This window comes from Mus pahari, chromosome 8, assembly GCF_900095145.1.
Source record: "Mus pahari chromosome 8, PAHARI_EIJ_v1.1, whole genome shotgun sequence".
Classification (NCBI taxonomy): Eukaryota; Metazoa; Chordata; class Mammalia; order Rodentia; family Muridae; genus Mus; species Mus pahari.
Genome location: NC_034597.1, coordinates 5,906,515 through 5,927,555, shown reverse-complemented (window position 1 = coordinate 5,927,555; position 21,041 = coordinate 5,906,515). Strand labels below are relative to the sequence as shown.

General features: G+C 40.4%; 1 protein-coding gene across 1 annotated transcript in view; it reads left to right on the top strand.

Moving 5' to 3' along the window:
* Window positions 1–21,041, top strand: part of LOC110325179 (cadherin-related family member 3-like) — an 83,849-nt gene that overhangs the window by 11,349 nt on the left and 51,459 nt on the right. Inside the window, exons 3-4 of the mRNA XM_021202923.1 lie at window positions 618–789; window positions 3,325–3,413. Coding sequence (XP_021058582.1) covers window positions 618–789; window positions 3,325–3,413 — 261 coding nt within the window. The remainder of the gene's footprint in view (window positions 1–617; window positions 790–3,324; window positions 3,414–21,041) is intronic.

Here is a 21,041-nt window from a genome sequence, read left to right as displayed (position 1 = left end):
TTTTTTTGGTTTTTCCAGCCCTGGCTGTCCTGGAACTCACTCTGTAAACCAGGCTGGCTACGAACTCAGAAATCCGCCTGCCTCTGGCGTGCATCACTACCAGTCAGTGGAAGTACATACCTTTAATCCTAGTACTAAGAGCTGACAGTGTAGAATCATGAGTTTGAACAAGCTTGGAGTACATGTCTCAAAACAAAACCAAATTGTCAGGTGTGGTGGCTCACAGTTGTAATCCTAGAACTTGAGATGTTATGACAGAAGGATTGTTATGAATTTAAATCTATCCTACAAATTGAGCAATAGATCTACCTGGGTTAGTTAGTATGAGACATGTTCTCATACCAAACCCAAACCAAAAAAATAAATAAACAAGTAAAAAATATCATAGACTACTTATAAATAGTATTAAAAGCAGTTCCATTATGAGATGACATCATAACATGAAAAATACCTGTAAGTGAAGACCTATGTTTAATATTGTACAATAAAAAGGACATGCTTTGTTTTATTTAGGGCTTTACATATACATATCTTTATCCTTTCTTCTTTGCTATATATATGACGTCAACCATTTGACCCTTCATCATTGTGCCCTTTTGTTTTTTTAACATTTTTAGATAATTATCACTGGAGTACCCGAGCTGGACTTTGAGGTGTCAGCACTCTATTCCTTGACTCTATATGCCAAAGACAACCATGGGGCAACAGCATCTCAGACCATTTTTGTCCAGATCGAAGATGTGAATGAACCTCCTGCTTTCGTTGGGTCACTTGCCCAGAAAAATCAAGGTACCAACGGTCTGTTTTGGGGGAAAGGAAGTCCTGAGGACACAGACATAGGCCCTGTGCTCTATGCCTTATGTGTTTTCACGTTGCCCTGGCTAGAAGATTAAAGGAGACTGATACTAAACAACGCTTGGGCTTGTATAATGGCTCAGCAGCTAATGGATTTGTAAGACCAGAGGGTGACCCCTGGAACCTACAGTAAAAGTAGAGTACTAACTCTTGAAAATTGTCCCTGGAACACCATACATGTTATGACATATGCATGCCCCCCATGCATACATGCACACACACATACATGCACACATATGCACACATGCCTGTGCATGCACACACACACACAAACACACACACACACACTCACACTCACACACACACACACAAGCTGATATGTATAGGTCCTGATTATGTATAGGTATTCTGAAATCTTTGAGTGGATTGCTTATTTAACATTCACAGCACTGGAGGGGAAGTTCTTTTGTTCCCTTAGTCCCACTGTACAGAAGATAGACTGAAGTAATTTTCTTAATATTGAAAATGATCCATGTATCTGTTTTATCACAGTGGACTAAAATCAATCTCCTAAATGTGTCTAGTTGTTAAACTAGAAGCTTCCCAAGACCTGTGGTGAGGTATCTTTTGTTATTCTTTCTCCCACCTTGTAAGTGGCTTTTTGCCTCACTCTTGACTTTCTTTCTCATTCTATGAAGTCAAATACTTAATTTTTACTTGTGGAAAAATCCATAGTGTTCAGCTAAAACAAAATAGTTCAGATGTAGGTGTGGCTACTAACTGGACTGAGTTACTTGTTTTGTGTGAACCTCAGTCCCTTCATTGCTATGTCTTAGATGGGAACTCTTCCCCAGAGAGTCATGTGCTCCAGCAATGGTTCCAGCTTGTGGCACTGGTTTTGGAGGTCACGAAGGACCTTTGGGAGGTGGAGCCTTGCTGGAGGAGTCAGAACACTTCAGGGTGGGCCTTAAGGCTTACTTCCCAACCACTCTGTGTTTCCGGTTAATGGTGAAGTGAGGAGGTGAAGTGTTCTCTTTGCACACATCCATTGCAGTGGAGCATCCTGCTCCCATCCTTCCTTTGCATAATAGACTACGCCCCACCAAATGATCAGCCCAAACAAATCCATCCTCCGAATGTAGCTTGTTGTCAGGAATTTAGTCATAGCAAGAAGAAAAGTGACTAGCAAAACCACCGCTTCAACTGAGATGGGTCACTATCGCTGTGTTAAAACACAAGGAACAAAAAGCAAGTTGGGGAGGAAAGAATTTATTTGGCTTATCCTTCTGCTTTGTAGTCTATTGCTGAAGGAAGCCTGGACAAGATCTCAAGCAGGGCAGGAACTTGAAGGCAGGAGCTGGTGCAGAGGCCATGGAGGGGTGCTACCTACTGGCTTGTTCCTAGTGGCTTGCACATCCTGCTTTCTTATAGAACCTACGACATCAGCCCAGGGATAGAACTACCTACAATTGTCCGGGTCCTCGCCCATCAATCACTAATAAAGAAAGTTGCCTACATCAGGACTTATGGAGACATTTTCTCAATATAAAGCTATACAGCACAATGCATACAGTGTTTAAAAGTGCCAAACAATCTGTGCACACAATCAGTGCTCCATAGATGTTAATGTCTTTTATTTCTTTTCCCCAAACATTTGATGAGGCCTTACATAGATTCAAGGTCAAATCATGCTCCTTTGACTTCTCAAACAGCTGTCAGACTATTTGTGGGTAAATCCACAAAGGTTGTGTTAAAATGTAAGACTGTGGGTATAGTCTAACTAGGCCTTGAAGACCTCTTTTGTATCCAGAAGTACCACTTTCTTCACAAATGGAGCAGCAATATGTATGATGTTCCCTTCTGGATTCAAGGGTCTCACATTTCCCAGCTTTATTAGTTTCCCCCAAAGACATATAAGTTTGAAGCTTGAAGTTACTATGACTGTCTTAAAACATGTAGCATCTGGGCATGTGGCTCGGTGATAGAGCATGTTCTTAGCATGTGTGAGGCCATGGTTGTAGCTTCTAGCATACTCTCAACATACATGGGACTAGGGAAAACTTGAGAAAATGTTGAAACAGTGTTCATGTGGTGACTCTACAAGCTTGGACTTGTTAGTGATTTTTAAATCTCAGTAGAACTAGAATGACAAAAACCATCAATGATGTTAAGAGCTTATCTATCAATAAGTATTGAAATCATTTACTATTGCCATCATTTAAATGATAAATCTCCTTCCTGTATGCATGACTGATGATAGATGATAACATCATTGTCTATCCTCATTATCGCTACTACTAGCTTCACTGAAATCACTGTACTGAATCAGTACAGTTCTTTAAGACATTTATTATAATGTATTAATTATATATAATAATGGGTTTTATTATAAGATGTCATACTTGTACATGACATATTTTGATCATCTCCACCCACTCTTATGCTTTAGTCACACATAATTGAATGAGGTGCTTTGGGTTGGTATTGGTGAGACCCATAGACTGACATTTATTGTACTTTTTTGGGCAGTTACTGAGCTTTACATCACAGAGGACACTGCCTATGGCACCATCATTTACAGAGCAACAGCTGAGGACCCAGAGGGTACGGTGTTGGAGGTAATTTGTCTATTGGAATAAAGAAGATCAATGCTTGGTAGTTTATGTGTGATTATATTTAAAAACAAAGGAATAAAACCAACAAGTTATTTATACTCTTCAATCAAGTCCAAAATGTACTTTTGCCTTAATTATTAGGATATTTCAAGTGAACATGATTGAATTTAAACTTGAATTGAATTTCTAGGTAGTTGTTTCCATTCTAGTACATCCAGTTCTGTGTAGGCAGACAGCCTACCCCTAAGGTACTTTTAAAGAAAAGATATTAAGATATTTGATTTCATTTTTTAGGGATCTTGGCTATATATATGGTAGAGAAACAAATCCAGCATTTTGAGATTAATGTATAATTCAAAACATTAGTTCTTGTCCTCAGGCCTCATAATATCCTAGAGGGGAAAGAGACTTGGCATCAAAAGGCTTCAGTTTACAGTCTGACGTCACTGTTGGAAGTTACTTACCCATCTGCTTTGCTATTTCAGATGTGGAATTGTGGAAATGTCACATGACTGCTTGATCTCTTGTATGGCTCTCCCATTATAATCAAACACCACAAAGAATGTGAAAGAAGTTTTAAAATGTGAAACATTTTGTAAATGGCAGGATTTATAATACTGTTTTAATTTTTGAAGCCATATGAAAAGATTATGACACTAAGCCGGGTTGTTTTTGACTAATGGGTCTCTAGGCAAGAATAACATATTTTAAAAATTTAATGTTGTATCACTTTTCCAAACTGGCTAAAAAAAAAAGAGAGGCTTGTTCATGTTGCTACTGTATTTTTGATATTTGTGAGTGACTGGATTCTTTTTCAAGGCAGTTGAGTCTTACAAAATTGTATTTATGTAGTAGATGGCCACTCACATCTGGGATAGTGTCCCATGACTTTTAAATTACAACGAAATACTATAGTTGTCGAGATTCCCCATGTACATTTGTCTCTCCTCCTCCTAAGCACAATGCCACCTCCAGGATGGGACTGGAAAGGTCACAGTTTCCTTTGCAACATGCAATTAAGCAACCTAATCATGCATATTGCTCCAAATGAACACATTCCAGATTATAGTATTAAATCCAGTACCTAGCAACTGTGCCACACAGAAATCAGACAGCACACAGCAGTTGCTTCCTTGAGGGTTCTTCAGGATAGCCCACCCACAATGTTGACATTTTAGCATGGAAAGTATCTGACGGTTCAATAGGCTCTAGTTGTGACTCTAACATGCAATCTAGATGTCTTACTAGCCAATTAACACAGGTAACTCATTTCAAATGATGGACTACAGTAGCTTGCTCATACAGATTAAACACTTCTGGCCCTGTCCCTGTACTTTTCTCAGAAGAGAATTGGTTTCAGGGACCCATTTGGAAGACCAATGTAATGTTGTTTGTGAATTTTACCAAACATGGACTGACATTTCAGTAGTGACATAAGCTGTGGAAACTTCTATTTAGACACACTCCTACACACATCCTCTGACACACTAGATTAGACCAGATGTGTTATTTCAATACTATGGCTGGATAGCTCCCTTCATTTGCTTGAACCTTTATATTGACTCAGACATAAACTGGCTCTAATGTGGAGAAGAGTTTGGCACTTTTCTGAGGCCTTACCAATAATGATGATGAAATTAATTAACTATAATGATAGGCATGTATTAATATGATCTAATCCCTATGGTATCATTAAAAGAGACACTGTCATTTTCTATGCTATAACCTAATGAATTAATAGGAAAAGCTCCATGTCTTTAATTTATAGTCAAGGGCATTTGCTTAAATAGGAAGTTATAGACTTAATTCAAATCCATGCCCACCTGTTTCTAAATCTTGTTTCTTAGACCACTAACAGTTTCCAAAGAGTCTTTCTTTTTTTTTATTGGTTATTTTATTTATTTATATTCAAATGTTATCCCCTTTCTCAGTTTCCCCTCTGCACCCCCCCTATCCCTTCCTCCTTCCCCTTGGTTCTATGAGGGTGCCCCCCCCCCCAACTCCCATCCAGCATTCCCCTGTGCTGGGGCATTGAGCCTTCACAGGACCACGGGCACCTCCCCTCCCATTGATATGGCAATCCTCTGCTACATATGCAGCTGGAGCCATGGGTCTCTCCATGTAAATACTCTTTGGATGGTGGTTTAGTCCGTGGGAACTTTGGGGGGGGTGGGGTCTAGCTGTTTGATATTGTTGTTCTTCCTATGGTGTTGCAAACCTCTTCAGCTCCTTCAGTCCTTCTGCTAACTCCTCCATTGGAGTCCCTATGCTCAGTCCGATAGGTGGCGGCCGTAAGCATCCGCATCTGTATTTGTCAGGCTCTGGCAGCACTTCTCAGGAGACAGCTATACCAGGCTTCTGTCAACAAGCACTTCATGGCATCAGCAATAGGGTCTGGGTTTGGTGTCTGTATATGGGATGGATCCCCAGGTGTGTCAGTCTCTGGATGGCCTTTCCTTTAGTCTCTGCTCATACTTTATCCATGTATTTCCTTTAGACAGGAGCAATTCTGGGTTAATTATTTTGAGATGGGTGGTCCCATTCCTCAACTGGGGGCCTGCCTAACCTCTGGATATGGTCTCTACAGGATCTCTCTTCCCTTTGTTTGGTGTTTCAGCTAATGTCATCCCTGTTGGGCCCTGGGAGCTTCTTGCTTCCTGGCATCTTGGACTTTCTGGTTGCTACCCCAGTTCCCCATCCCCCATTGCTACATACCTCTGTTCAATTTCCTGACCCTCTGTACATCTCTCCTGTCTCCTCCCATGACTGATCCTGCCCCCCTTCTTCCTCCCCCTCCTCTCTACCTCCCAAACTAAGCCAAGTTCATTATAACAAGCCAAGTAGGTCTTGATTTCATCATGGGGTGATTAAAAATTGCCATAGAAATCCCTCCTCTCTTTATGTATCACAGCCACAAGACCTGGGACAACAGATGGTGATGGCTATTGTCTGTCACTTGAGACTGACACTACCCCTCTCTGTGGAGCTGCCTCCCTTGTTTCCCTCAGCTGCACCTTGATACTCTATATCACACACCTTCCTCACCAACTTCACCCTCCCGCCTCAGCACCTGAGACCTAGTCTTTCCCAGCCATGTGATACTGGTAGGGCTGGTGTTTGGGATCAGCATGTACCGTTTTTGGTTATTAAATCTTAGTTTGAAAGTCTGAGCATACTGTCTCAATTCCATTCCACTTAGACATTTTTCAGAACTGTAAAAATGCCGTGGGATGAGAATAGTACGATTGAATACCCTACTCAATATTTATTGGGTCTTTGGCCTTTTTAATGGTGAAATAAATTTATGATCCAAAGGGTAACTGAGTAATGTGTCCTGCCTCGTGTGTTTATAGAAATAGTCAATGAGCTTTGGGTGGAAATAGGTCCAGGCTCTCAGATGGTAAGGGCAGAGAGTGAGTGGAGGGCAGAAAGAATGATCTTGGCATGTGATGGGACTTTTTTCATAGTAAGTTTAAACTAATTTAAGGTATGCAGGTTGAGGGACAAATCTCAGGACACACACATATACACACATTCACACACACACACACAAACACACACACATGGTTAAATGATTGTATTCTATATGCTTTTATTTTCTTTCAAATATTAGGAAGTAGTTTGCTAAGCTTGAGTTCTAATAACTTATTGGGGAGACTCTAAAATCTCTAATAAGCAACACTTTCTGGAAATTCCATTATAGGCCTTGAACGTCACACCATTATGTGGTTGCTAAATGTCTCCTTCTATAGCTTTATTACTCCTGCCTCTTTGCTAAATGTGATGACTTAATGTAGCCTGCAGATTATATGTGGAAATAAACAATATTTTCTGTTCAGTCAAGTGTATTGACTGAAAGCTGACAATGATCAGATTTTTATGGGGAAGTGATATTTGGAAATTCTAAGGGGCATAATTAGCCATAGAATCATCAAAAGACTCAACAATTATACTGTAGCCAAGCATTTAATTATGGGTTTGAAGATTTTAATTACACACTTCTATTTTATAACACAGCTGTAAAACAAACATTAAAGGGGAGAAAAAGATGAGTCTGTTGCATTAGAAACTATAAATTTTTGCTTTACAATTCTGCTTTAAATGGATTGTTCTAAATTATAATCATTTTGGAAAAAGAGAGGGCCATATTCTTTGAGTAGCATCTACATTTTCAGCTTTTCTGTTTCACTTATAGGGGAAAACATACATCAAATAGGTCAAATGTAGTCAACTCTTGGAAGCATGAGGCCATGTCATTTCCATTTATGCATTTCAGTCAAAATAAATAAAGGAGTTAATTTCTTTCTTACATGGACCTTAGATTTTTGAAGACTATGTTAGGATTCTTATAGTTGTAATTCATAGAAATCTTGAAACAAATGAGATATGTGGTTGCAGCTCCTGGAATATCCAGATGTACAGACTGGGTTTCAGGTACAAGGAATTCAAGTTTTCATATTAACAGATTGATGCTTAGATGCTCAGTCTTCTTTAGAAATAGTTGATGGATGGCCATCTGTCCTGGCACATACCTTTAATCTCAGCACTTTGGAGACAGAGGCAGGAAAAATCTCTGAGTTCTAGACCAGCCTGATTTACAGAGTGCATTCTAGGTCAACTAGAGCTATACAGAGAAACCCTGTCTTAAAAAAGAACAAAGGAAGGAAACGAGGAAAGCAAGAAAGAAAGATAGTTGATGATGGGAATCAAGAACGAGGAGTGGGAACGGGGATTGACCCATAGAAGCTTCCTCCCCAAGATCTCTGAACATCATCATGACTGTAATTGGCTCATGAGCTCATCCCTTGCTAATTAATTTGGGAAGACAGAATACAGTATAGGAATTGGCTGACGCCTAGGCCACATGCTTTACCTTGAGATTTGTAGGAATTCAACTGGAAAGCCACCAGGACAGAAAATGAGGGAAGTTGATTTAGCAAAGAGCTCATATGGGAAGTATTAAAATAGAGGCACCTTGTGCAATCCAGAAGATCGTCACTGTAGTGAAGTTTTCTTCACAACTTTCAGTGTTGGCAGACAGTCTAAGCTCAAGTTTATCCTAAATGCTCTGTTGGTTCAGCACTCTGTTCCACAAACCTCTTCCTGAGGTCAGAATAGTTCTAGATTTATCATCTATATTTACTGGCATGTTAGTCTGCATGCCTCTGGGCAGAATCACTTTGGGCATATCAGCCCCAGGCTCCTAGATTATGGTTATGACCAATGCACCAAGCTGTTCCACACCCTGAGACAAACTAGCATAGCACTTTATTAGGGCGGGGTTCTGCGCTGCTAGCAACTTTTTGCTCCTGTGGTGGACTTGTGGTTCAAGAGAGCTGCAACCAACTGCAGGTGTTGCTAGCTGGAATGGAAGTCTGACATACTAAGACCATATGTCTCCCATTGAGTTTGGATCTGTTTTTGATGCTCTGTTAGTAGACCTGAAGATAGGCAATTAGGATCTTCTTAGTGTTAGACATCACCAGTCCAGCAGGAATTTCTAGTGTCAAATTCTGTGTTTAATTCTCAGTCTAACTCTTAGGAAAAGGGGTCTTGAGTCATGTTATGCTGCTCAAGGTTTGGGTACTGTTTGGTGCCAGACCTTTGTAGTCTAGGACAATGTTAAGCTCTGTCATACCTGAGCTTCAGTGTCCCACAGTCTTAGAGATATGGTAGGGTCTATGATACAAGTAGCACTAACTAAATGTAAGGTCACACTTGTCTGCCCCACTGAGGCAGAAGTATTTGCTTAGTTTCAGGGCAGTTCCAGTGTCTGCTCTGTGAGCCACTGAGATCCAATGATGGATGGCAGACATAGTCTTTTGACCATCGCTGGAATGGGCTTGGTGCTGGATTTCATGTCTAAGCCCTGGGCTTCTGTCTTATGAAAACCCTTTGCCTATACTAACTTGCTTGTAGTATAGGAGAGGCTAGGTGACCAAGCCTTGAACTACCTGTTTTCGGTAGTCTTTTTCCTTTAACTATACTGTAAGCAAGTACCACGGCCTCTGCATTAGTGTCTATGCCACTTATAGTCTGTTGTGTCTGTGCAGAGTTTAATAGAGGAGGTTCGTGGCCATCTTCTTCCCTTTATGCTTTCATATTGACCAACCCATCAGCACCCACCAAATCTTGATTTACTTTGCTCTGTATACACAAACATATTCCTAATTTTAAAGTTTCAAACTCTCCATTATTTTCATGTTGACAAATATTAAAGCTATCTTTGAGATTTGGGCATGGTGCCTTAAGTCTGTGATTTCATTGTTTTACTTATGAATCTGGAATTCAAAACAAGTATTGGCCACATTAACAAGATTGTGCCTCAAAAGAGAAAAAGAATGAAACACAGGAAATCCCCAATGAAAACAACACCAAACAGTCATTTGCTCTTCAGGAATTATTATATGAAGTGGAAACTTAAGGGTTCTTTGGAGAGTCAGTTGGATGATGTTTTGCTGGGGCAAACTTGTGAAGGAGTGTTTAGCTGAAATGGACACAGGTGAAAGACTAAGGTAGACTCATGAAGGAACATTTACTGAAGCAGACATAGGAGGAGATAGGATGTTCTGCTAAAGCAAGCATGTGGAAGGACACATGATGAAGGATTCCTTGCTAACAACACATGTATTGGTCCACCTTACCTTGTGTAGTTGGGTTACATTTGTTGGAACTCCATTGAGAGAAATTTGCCAAAAACACTTCTGGTGATGTGCTGAAGTTTCTTGCTCCTGTGAACTTGGGCTGATTGGCAGAGTGATGTCAGCTGAGACAGACTCACGTGCTGAAGCAAGACCTGTGGAGGACATGGGATGCTTGGAGGGCTTATAAAAAGGACTCAATGGACAGTAACAGTGGCTGAGCTTGGCTTGCTTATAGAGTTAGCTTTGCAACACTTGTGGATCTTGCATCTTTCCTGCTCTTTGCTGCCCTGAGAGAGGCACAGCTGAGAACTTCTCCTGGTGTCCCTCCTGTCCCCTCCTGCTGACTTGAGCTGAGGTTGAGGCCTCACTGTCTCTGCTAGGTTCTGCTGCTGATTTATGTTTGCCATTCCAACTCTACCGAATGAAGTGTTTGCAAGTGGATTGAGCTGCTGCTGCCTGCTGTCCTGTGAACTGAACTGCCGATTTCCAGATAACACAGATGGGAGTTACTCCAAAGAACCTTTCTAAATAGGTCCACCTCCCCATATTCTTTCTTCCCCAGTACGTCTGGTGGGTGGTAGGCTAAAAGGGAGGTTAAAGCATTAAAGAACCATCATCAAAAATAAGGTTTGAAAAATTAAAGATACAATTATAGAATAGAAATGATTCAAAACTTTTACCTTTTAGTCTGGAGCACTACATCAAAAATAAATCACTTTTTAAATGCCTTTTTATAGCCTTAACTAATATTGTCAAGTGAAAAATGCCTTTTATGATGTTATAAGCCTCATAAAAGCAGAGATTAAGTGCATCTTATTGATAACAGTATCTTGATGTCTATGATATACTTAAATAACGTATCAGAAAAGGTCTTAAAAGGAGGTATTTCCTAAGAGCTTCAAATGTTTTGAAATCAACCATAACTTTGAAAATTTTTGAAAAGTTATTTAATACAAAACACAGTCAAGACACTTCTGAGTTCAAGTTTTTATTGAACAGGTAGCTATGAAAATGCTTATTCTGAATACATTGGTCTAGGTGCCAAGACTACATGATTGAGGACAATATTTATAAGACATTTAAATCCATGAGCCTCACAGACTAGGGAAGAAAACTAACACCAACTAACAGCAAATCTGTTTGATCAATAGTGAGTGCTATCGGGGGGTGGCCAAGGACAAAGAGTGGTAGAAGTGGGGACAGCCATGAATGTAAATTGCTAATGGTACATGTGGACACCAGACATATAGCTTGGATAGAATAGTACAGACAAAGATAGCAGAAGCCACAAAGAAGCAGAAGTTTAGCATGGCTCAGACCCTAGAATATGACTGTAAAGTGAGGGTATGAGGGAGGGCACACCCGATGGCATACAGTTAGGAATCAGTTTACAGGAGCCCTCTGAAATACAAGAAAGGACTTCACAGTTTCTTCTGTTTGGTGAGATTATTTGTTTGGGGGGAATGCATACTATGACTTATACAAAATAACAACCAGAAAGCTTCTATGTGAATGGAAAAGAACTGCACAATGCAAAAATACAATTGGGGGAACCATATGAAGTGACAGCAGTAAATGTAATGAGGAGAGAGGAAGACTTAGTCAAGGATATTGACAGAGTGTTAGGAAATGACTTGATTTTACAGATTTCCCCAATATTCTATTATAAAAAATTTGAATGTATCAAAAAATGGAAAAAGGTGAAAAAATGAAGGAATTATTATCAACATCTCCACCATGCAGTATAGTCCAACCAATCTTAACTTTTTTGTTGGTGTGCAGGGTGTCCATCTGTCTATCTTTAAAAATAATTCTACTGTTGTCCTAGACAGGTCAAGTACAGGAACAATAAAAGGATTCAGCACCAAGGTCCTTTACTTGGTGTATGCGTGCGTGCATGCATGTGTGTGTGTGTGTGTGTGTGTGTGTGTGTGTGTGTGTGTGTGCATGTGAGCTTTCAAATACTTTCCTTAAGATGAAGAGCAGAGAAATGGGACAGTAGCTGAGGAAAAATGTGGAGCCAAGAGAGAAACATTCATTTTGGACAAATGCATATTCCATGCTGAACGAATACAGGTGTCTTAGTTAGGGTTTCCATTGCTGTGAAGAGACACCATGACATCGGCAAATCTTAGAAGGACAACATTTAACTGGAGCGAGCTTACAAGTTCAGAGGTTCAGTCCATTATCANCAAGGCAGGAAGCATGGTGCTGGAGAAGTTGAGCATTTTACATATTGTTCAGAAGGTAAACAGGAAAAGACTGGCCTCCAGGCAGCTAGGAGGAGGGTCTCAAAGCCCACACCCACAGTGACACATTTTCTCCAATAAGCTACACCTACTTCAATAAGGCCACTCCCTGGGCCAAGCATTTTCAATCCACCACACTAGAAAAGGGTAGAGAATAATAATGATAATAATGATGATGATGATGATGATGATGATGATAATAATAATACAAGTAAGGATAGTGATAATTGCTAGTGTGAGGGCTGTGGCAGTGGACAAAGGTTTCCAGGATGGGGGTGGGGGGGGAGGAGGAGGAGCGGTAGACAAACGCAGCCAGCGTGGACAGGCACAAAAGCTTCCCTAAATGCTGCTTTCTTGGCCACTAAGAATTAGTTACTGGGTACTAACAAGTGCAAGACCATCTCCTGAAAAGAAAATTTACACAGTAAGTGAAGAAGGTAAAAAGTGCCTTGTCACATGGAGGTAATCCACCAGCAGAAAGAACCCCTCTTCCTCCATACGTCATATGCTGCCAAGTGCTGCGGAGGGAAGAGGCTGGGCAGTCACACAGGGAATTATCTCAGAGCTCTAAAACTGGTAATGTAAGACCCCCGAAACCGGGGAGACCCTCGCTTGAGACCCAGGATGAGTCAGCGCCCCAATAACTCGAGAGAAACTGTTCTTGATGCAAAACTGCACAAGGTTTATTCAGCAAGAGCTGAGGAGTTCGACCCTGGGCTCTAGCAGTAGGGGTTTTTTGAAGAGGGTGGAGAGAGAGATGTGATGCTAGGAAATGCTGGAACTTTGAGGATGGTAGAGAACAACATCTAAGTAAGGGAGAGCTCTTCATGGCTACAGAGAAATGGAAAGAGACAGGAGCATGCAACGAAGAGGGAGGTCTCTGCATGAAAGACTGAATTTCCAAGGGGCACACTGGAGTGAGGTTCTGGTGGACTGGACAACTGTCCTGTTGATGAGGATTGAACTGTGGTTGATGCCTGTGTTATGAAACACAATTTGACGTACTGTGTGGATGGAGGTACAAAGTGTATACCAATGCCTGTGCTTTGAATGGTATCTTGGAAAATTTAGAACTTGCTGGCTATTGCCACTGAGGAATCAGAGAAGCCGTGTTGTTGAGAACAGGAAGTGTCTTGGGATCTCCTTCAGAACTTCTGTTGTCAGGGTTAAGAGAAAAGATGTTGGGGGAGGGAACAAGTATTCCAAGGGTTATGATGTAAGAATATATATTTAGGGTTACTCATAGAAAAATGGAGATTTAGCAATGATTTACCTGTACAAAACTATCAGCCAATAAGACAAAAGAAAATCAACAAAAGTACTTTGACATTTACTTGGGTGGTGCCTATCTATACGAATCTGCTCACACTTACTGAAAAGAAGCTCAGTGTCAATCAACATCACGTATCAGTTACTTTTCTGTTGTTGGGATAAAACACCATGGCCAAAAGCAACTTAAGGAAGAGGGACTTTATTGTGACTCATGGTTCCAGTGGTTTATAATCCTCCATGTGAGGGAGGCGTGACAGAGTGGCAGGAACAGGAAGGTGGGTGATCTGATTTTATCCCCACAAGGGAAGAAGGTCAAGGGGCTAAGACCTTAAAGGCCCCACTGATGCTCCACCTTGTAAGGTTCCATGACTCCTTTAAGCCGTGCCAACAACTGGGGATCATGTGTTCAAATACGTGAATCTATGGAGATGCTTGTCATTTAAATCATTCCATACCTAGTAAAGGAATGACTTGCTTGTGCCTTGTCGATCTATGGTGCTGTAGTGTATCAATATTCTTGCAATATCGATTGGCTGTGTTTGCTTTCATTTCAAAGACAGAGTCACAGGCCTTGTTCTTTATTCCTGGTAGATTTTCAAGAAGTGTTTACAAAATCACTGAAAAAATTAATTTTTAAGTTGTACTTAGTACCTAATAACAATTTAGTACTTGGTTTTCTTGTGATATGAAGATATTGAGAGGTAGAGTGGAGGCAGAATGGAGACAGTTACATAATAAATTATTCTTGGAAAGTTCTGATATGTGACGAAATATTTAGTTAAGACTATTATAGTCAAATGAATTTGAGAATGGAGACAATTATCTGAATTATTCAAGCTAAAACACAATTTTGTTTGAAATAACTATGTGATTGGGAGAAAGTGATTTTAGGAAAATCTTTAATTATCTAGAAGAAAATCTTTAATTCACCACATGTAAGGCAGATGTTGGAAAAAGCCGTAATCATGTTCTTAATACATTTTTGGCTCAGTGTTTACTTTACAATTGCACATCTTGTAACATCCTCCACAAGATGGCAGTTTGTAATGTACTATAGCCAGCAGTTATACCATTGCTCAATGTAATTTTGCAAAAAAACAAAAAAAAAACAAAACAAAAATGAATAAAACAAAAATAACAATAAACACCAAACAATTGCAGAATAAAATTTTACATTTGTCTTACTGATTGCAAATGTATAGATTCTGATGATGTTTCCTGTGAATTCTAGCTTTTACCTTACAATATCTTACAACAGTAGCCTGACTGTGACTATTTGCAGGCTAAATGAAGTGAAGGAAAATAAAAATGTGACAATGATTTACCTGCAAAAGGTGTAATAATAGTTTAAGTCTTTTCATACAAGGAAAATGAAGATCCATTAGTGATTGGCCTGTTTAAAGTCAACACTGTAAATGAGGTCCAAGAAAACGAGACAAGCAAAACCACCCAGGTTTGAAAGAAAATTTTGAGAGACTAGGAATTAAAATTCAATGATTACCTTCGGAGGATTTTTTTAAAGGTATTCCTGAAGACAATTTCTGGCACAATTAGGGAATAATATGATAATTCAACAGTATGGTAATTGCCACAATAGGTAATTGCAAGTGGATGATGTTAACAGATGCAGATGTGAGATCTCTTTCTTCGACCAATGGAATCTCTGGCAGTAGGCACAGGCACTGGATAGATCTCTCCAAACATTCTAATGTTACATTGCACATGACTGATCTCCTCAGGAGTTCTAAAGGCACTTGGCACATCATCACTCCCTGATTATTTTATGTCTTTTCACTGCTAACAGGAGGCATCAGTAGTTGAACATGACAGTTCCTTCCAGTTGAGCTAACCTTTTTCTCTATACAATGCTTCAGGTGTCCTTGTCTTAGTTTTTGTTGTTGTTTGTTTGTTTGTTTTTGATTTTTGTTTTCCTGTTACTATGACAAAATACTCTGACAAAAGAAACTTAAGAGAGAAAGGGTTTATTTTAGTTTAAAATTCCAGCTCACCATCCACCATGGCAGGGAAGTCAAGAGAACAGGAAGTGCATGCATGCTGTTGTCTCTCGGTTTCTCTTTCCCACTTAGCTCAGGATGCCTGCAGAGAGAGTGGTATCACCCACAGTTGGTAGATTTTCCTACTCTGATTAACACAATCAAGGCATCTTCCAGATGATTCTGACAAGCTGACAATTTACACTAATATTACAGTTACAAACAATTTCAAGTTAAAACAAAGCCTTTCCCCATTCACAGTTACTACAGAACGTGGGACAGAATTAAATGTTAATTACATATAAAGTTATTTGTTTCAAAATATAATAGCTAACCCTACTTCCTAGTAGGATTTCTGCTTCTGTAATAAAAGAAGTGTCAGGGCTCCTAGTGGCCTGGGACTGTGCTCTTCCCAATCTCTTTGGAGATCTTCTGCCACTTTTCTGTGTTTTAACCCCACTCACCAATCATGATGGTATTAGTTTTCATTAGTCAGAAGAAAGATGTTTTGAGGTATTTTATAGTTTTAACAGCAGAAAACAACCAGAAATTTACATCTCCCTGTGTAAACTCTTCACCATGTGTCTTAGTCAGGGTTTCTATTCCTGCACAAACATCATGACCAAGAAGTAAGGTGGGGAAGAAAGGGTTTAATTCAGGTTATATTTCCACATTGCTGTTCATCACTAATGGAAGTCAGGACTGTTTCAAGCAGGTCAGGAAGCAGGAGCTGATGCAGAGGCCATGGAGGGATGTTCCTTACTGACTTGCTTCCCCTGGCTTGCTCAGCTTCTTCTCTTATGAAACCTAAGACTACCAGCCCAGGGGTGGCATCACCCCTAATGGGCCCTCCCCTCTTGATCACTAATTGAGAAAATTCCTTATAGCTAGAGGCATTTCTACAAGTGAGGCTCCTTTCTCTGTGATAACTCCAGCTTGTGTCAAGTTAGCACACAAAACCAGCCAGTACACCATGGAAAAGTTTCACCTTTTGTCCATGGATGGGGACAGTCCCAAGCACTGTGGGAAGTGTCCAGGCCGAAGTGCCTCTGAAGCACTTTGACATGGCACTTTGGGTTCAGTTCCTCTCCCTTCCCTTGTGTGTCACAGTTTTCAGACAGGTGCTAAATTACTCACATACACCTTTCCATATCAGGATCTGAGACACATACCTGGTCAAAATACCAGACCAGAGACGATCCATAATGTAGAGTCTCCAATTTAGGTAGTTATTGGAATAATAAATGGGAGATGCAAAGAAGCATTGAGAAGGAGAGTCTTATGTAATCCAGTATAGACTAGAAAAGCATTGCTATTGCTTATAAAGTGAATGTACTCCAGAGGAAAGAAAATGATGCCTATAAAATCCCATGACTTTCAAGAGTAAACATAGAGCTCCTGTTTCAGATAATGCTCAGGGCAGATGGGCAAGTAGGCACACATTTTCAGCTGCCATGTTCAGTAGACTGAGGCAAGAGTATCCCAAGTTCAAAGCCAGCCTACTGAAATATTGTCTGTACTTATCCCTCCCCAGAAAACACCCTCCTGGGTTAGTCTACCAAGTTATAGGTGGCACATCAGAGCATCAGCACATCCTGAATTTACATAGTTTATGTTAGAATCTGGAATTTCTACTTTTTGGCTTTGTGCCCCTAGGCAAGTCTTCCCATTTCTCTGTGATTTAGTTTCTTTCATTATGAAACAATCATTAATACTAGCTATTTGGTTATAATGAGGTTTGAACTAGAAGATGCATATTTAAGGTCAGTTTTGTGTATCTCATTTGTGGCCTAGCAGCTGCATGGATCCCAGGATTCGTGTGAATGAGGTCCAACTAATTTGTAGAGTACACTGCCATGTCACAGTGTCAAAAGATTGGATGTCACTGATTGCTTGTCAGTGATTACTCCATAAATGTTACCTAATATTAACATTGAATTATGAAAATGGCAGTCATGGTTTCCCTCTTTCTCTGTCCTCTTATTTCTATCATTTGTGAATCTCACACATACATTTAATGTATTTTGATGCAATCCACTCTGATTCCCTTCCTTCTAATTCCTCTAGGGTCTCACCACCACAATTCCTTCTCAACACCATATACTCTTTCTTTTAATGAAAATAGATCTTTTTCATAAAATATATTCTGATTATGGTTTCTCCTTCCCCTTTCTAGTTCTTATTAACAAAACAACCCAAAACATGTATCTAGGAATAATAATAATGTAAAATGAGATAAATTAAAAAAAAAAAAAGCTAATTGAACAATAACAAAGCAACCAAACAAAAAAAGAGCTTCCCGAAGTGGCAGAAACAGTTTGGAGCTAAGACGAAAGGATGGACCATCCAGAGACTGTCTCCCCGGGGGTCCATCCCATAACCAGCCACCAAATGCAGACACTATTGCATATGCCAGCAAGATCTTGCTGAAAGGACACTGATATAGCTATCTCTGTGAGGCTATGCCAATGCCTGGCAAATACAGAAGTGGATGCTCACAGTCATCTATAGGATAGAACACAGAGACCCCAATGGAGGAGCTAGAGAAATTACCCAAGGAACTGAAGGGGTCTGCAACCCTATAGGTGGAACAACAATATGAACTAATCAGTACTCCCAGAGCTCCTGTCTCTAGCCGCATATATAACAGGCGATGGCCTAGTCAGCCATTGTTGGGAAGAGATGCCCCTTGGTCTTGCAAACTTTATATGCCCCATACAGGGGAATGCCAGGGCCAAGAAGTGGGAGTGAGTGGGCAGGGGAGCAGGGTAGGGGGAGGGTATAGGGGACATTCGGGATAGCATTTGAAATGTAAATGAAGAACATATCTAATAAAATAAGTTTAAAAAAAAGAGCTTCCCAAAAAACCCCAACCAGGAAATACATATAGATGCAAACACACATATGCCCACACAAGAAGCCCCTAAAAATCGAAAACTGAACATCATAATATATACTCAAAGAACCTCTAAGTTAGAAACAACAACAGAAGCCTGGACTTAATGCTATGAGACAGTGTTAGGTGGAAAACTTCAATCAAAAGAGGATAACCATACCCAAGAAGAAAGGCATGAACCATATCAGATAAGCAAGTCAAAGAAGAGGGAAAAAAATCCACAATACAATAACAAATTATTGTAAGTCAGTAGACATTGCTAATTAATAACTCTTACCATCAATGGTTACATTTTTGTAGGGTTTATAGGGTCCTGTGTCTGTGCTGCCACAGGTCTTGGGCCACTTGGGGAGGCAGGACTCAGGAATTTTGACTGCACTTACTCCACACCAGTTCCAAGCAGGTATGGGCCTAGGGCAATCCAAGGGACACTGCTTCAGGGGTGGGGGAGTGCAGTCTGAGTTCCCAGAGACAGCAGGAGCTGGCTCGGGGGTCCCCAGGCTTTCGGGGAGGCTGGGGCCAGCTGGTTCTCAGGCTCTTGGGCACCCAGGCTCAGCTGGATGGTGCAGAAGAACTGAGAAAGGAGTGGGGGCCCTGGGGCTGGACATAGCCCGGGCCCTAGGGTGGGGGAGGGGAGAGGGGGGAAGAGCTCCAGCTGGATCCTGCAGGAGGATTCCTTGGCTTGTTGGCTGGCTTGGCTTGGTGGTCAAAGCTGGGAGCACAGAGACGGGGCTCTATAGATGAAGGCCTTCTCTATGGCACCCACTTCAGATCCTGGTGAAGAGGCAGTCCATGGTTTTAAGGCATTTATTGTCATGACAGAAAGTGGATGAGTAAAACCGTACCCCAGTTCTCAGGGCAGGTCTGAGGTTAAATACCTTTTGCAGGGAGGAGTATCTGGGAAGGGGAGTTTATTGGCTAAGCTTCCAGGCCTTTAGGTACCTCATTAAAATGGAGATCTGTCTTGAGGTTACATTACAGGTCATGTCCTCTACTTGTTGAGGGACTTGGGGCATTGCCCTTATGTGACTAATTGCCACAAATCTATGGAGGGCTGTGTCAGGAGCCTAGTGTCTGGGAACCAGGCAAAATGTCTGCCATCCCTTCAGGGTCACCAGGCTTTCTAACCTTAGCACAACCAGGAGCAAGGCTGCCTTTCATGGACCTACAATTTTTCAATATAAAGATACAACCTAACAGAATAGATATGAAAATAGGACCCATCCTTTTGTTGCATCAAAGAAACACATCTTAACAGAAAAGATAAACATTATTTCAGGTCAAAAGGATGGAAAAATATTCCAAGCCAATGTATCTAAGAAGCAAGCAGTTTTAATATGTGAAGAAAGAGACCTCAAACCAAAACTAATTAGAAGACTTAGGGAAGGTCACTGCAAACTAATCAAAGGAAAAATCCATAAAGATTTTGCAATTTTTCATATTTATGTACCAAACAGTAGGGCAACAGACTTCATAAAAGAAATGGCACTCTATTTTACATCATATATTGACTCTCTCACAATGATAGTGGGAAACTTCAATACCCTACTCTTTAGTCAAGTCATTCACATAAAACTCAACAGAAATATCTGGAGCAAACAGATATGATAAACCAACTGGACCTGAAAGATATTGAGAGAACATTTTCCCCAATACAAAAGAATATACTTTTCAATGAATTCTCAGCATCTCATAGAGCTTTCTCCAAAACTGACCACATACTTGGACAAAAAGCAAGTCTCAATAGGTTAAAAAAATTGAAATAACACCCTGCATCCTATCTGACCATCATGAATTAAATCTGTAGCTCAACAATAACAGAAATCTTACAAAGTAATGGAAACTGAACAACTCTCTACTGAGGAAAAATATGGGTCAAGACAGAAATAAAAAGACTTTCAGGAATTGAATAGAAACTAAAACACAACATTCAGAAACTTATAGGACACATTGAAGGTGGTTCTAATAGGTAAGTATGTAGCTCTAAGAGCCTACATTAAAACCTGGCCATTAGGTGGTGGTGGTCCGCATACACTTTTAATCCCAGCACTCTAGAGGCCAAGGCAAGCAAATCTCTTGAGTTTAAGACTAGCCTAATCTACAGAGTGAGTTCCTGGACATCCAACACAGCACAGAAACTACACTTTTACAAAAACCTTAAAATATATAAAATACCTCAGGACAACTCTGCACTAGCAAGTGAAATGTATGATTAAAAACAGCCATAAAGTACAGAATACCCATGTTATACCACACAGACCCAAAGAAGTTAAACGAGAAAGAAGGCCCAAGCAAGGATGCTTGAATTCCACCTAAAAGGGGGAACAAAAGAGTCACAGTAGAGAGGGAAGTGGTGGGAAGCATCTTTAAAGAAAGAAATTGAAGAAGATATCAGAAGATGGAAAGATCTCCCATGCTCATGAATCAGTAGGTCTAATATTGTAAAAATGGACATCCTACTGAAGCAACCCACAGATTCAATGCAATCTGCATGAAAACTGCAACACAATTCTTCACAGACCTTGAAAGATATACTCAAAAATTGGCAGAATTCTCATATTGGTTCCCTGAACTGT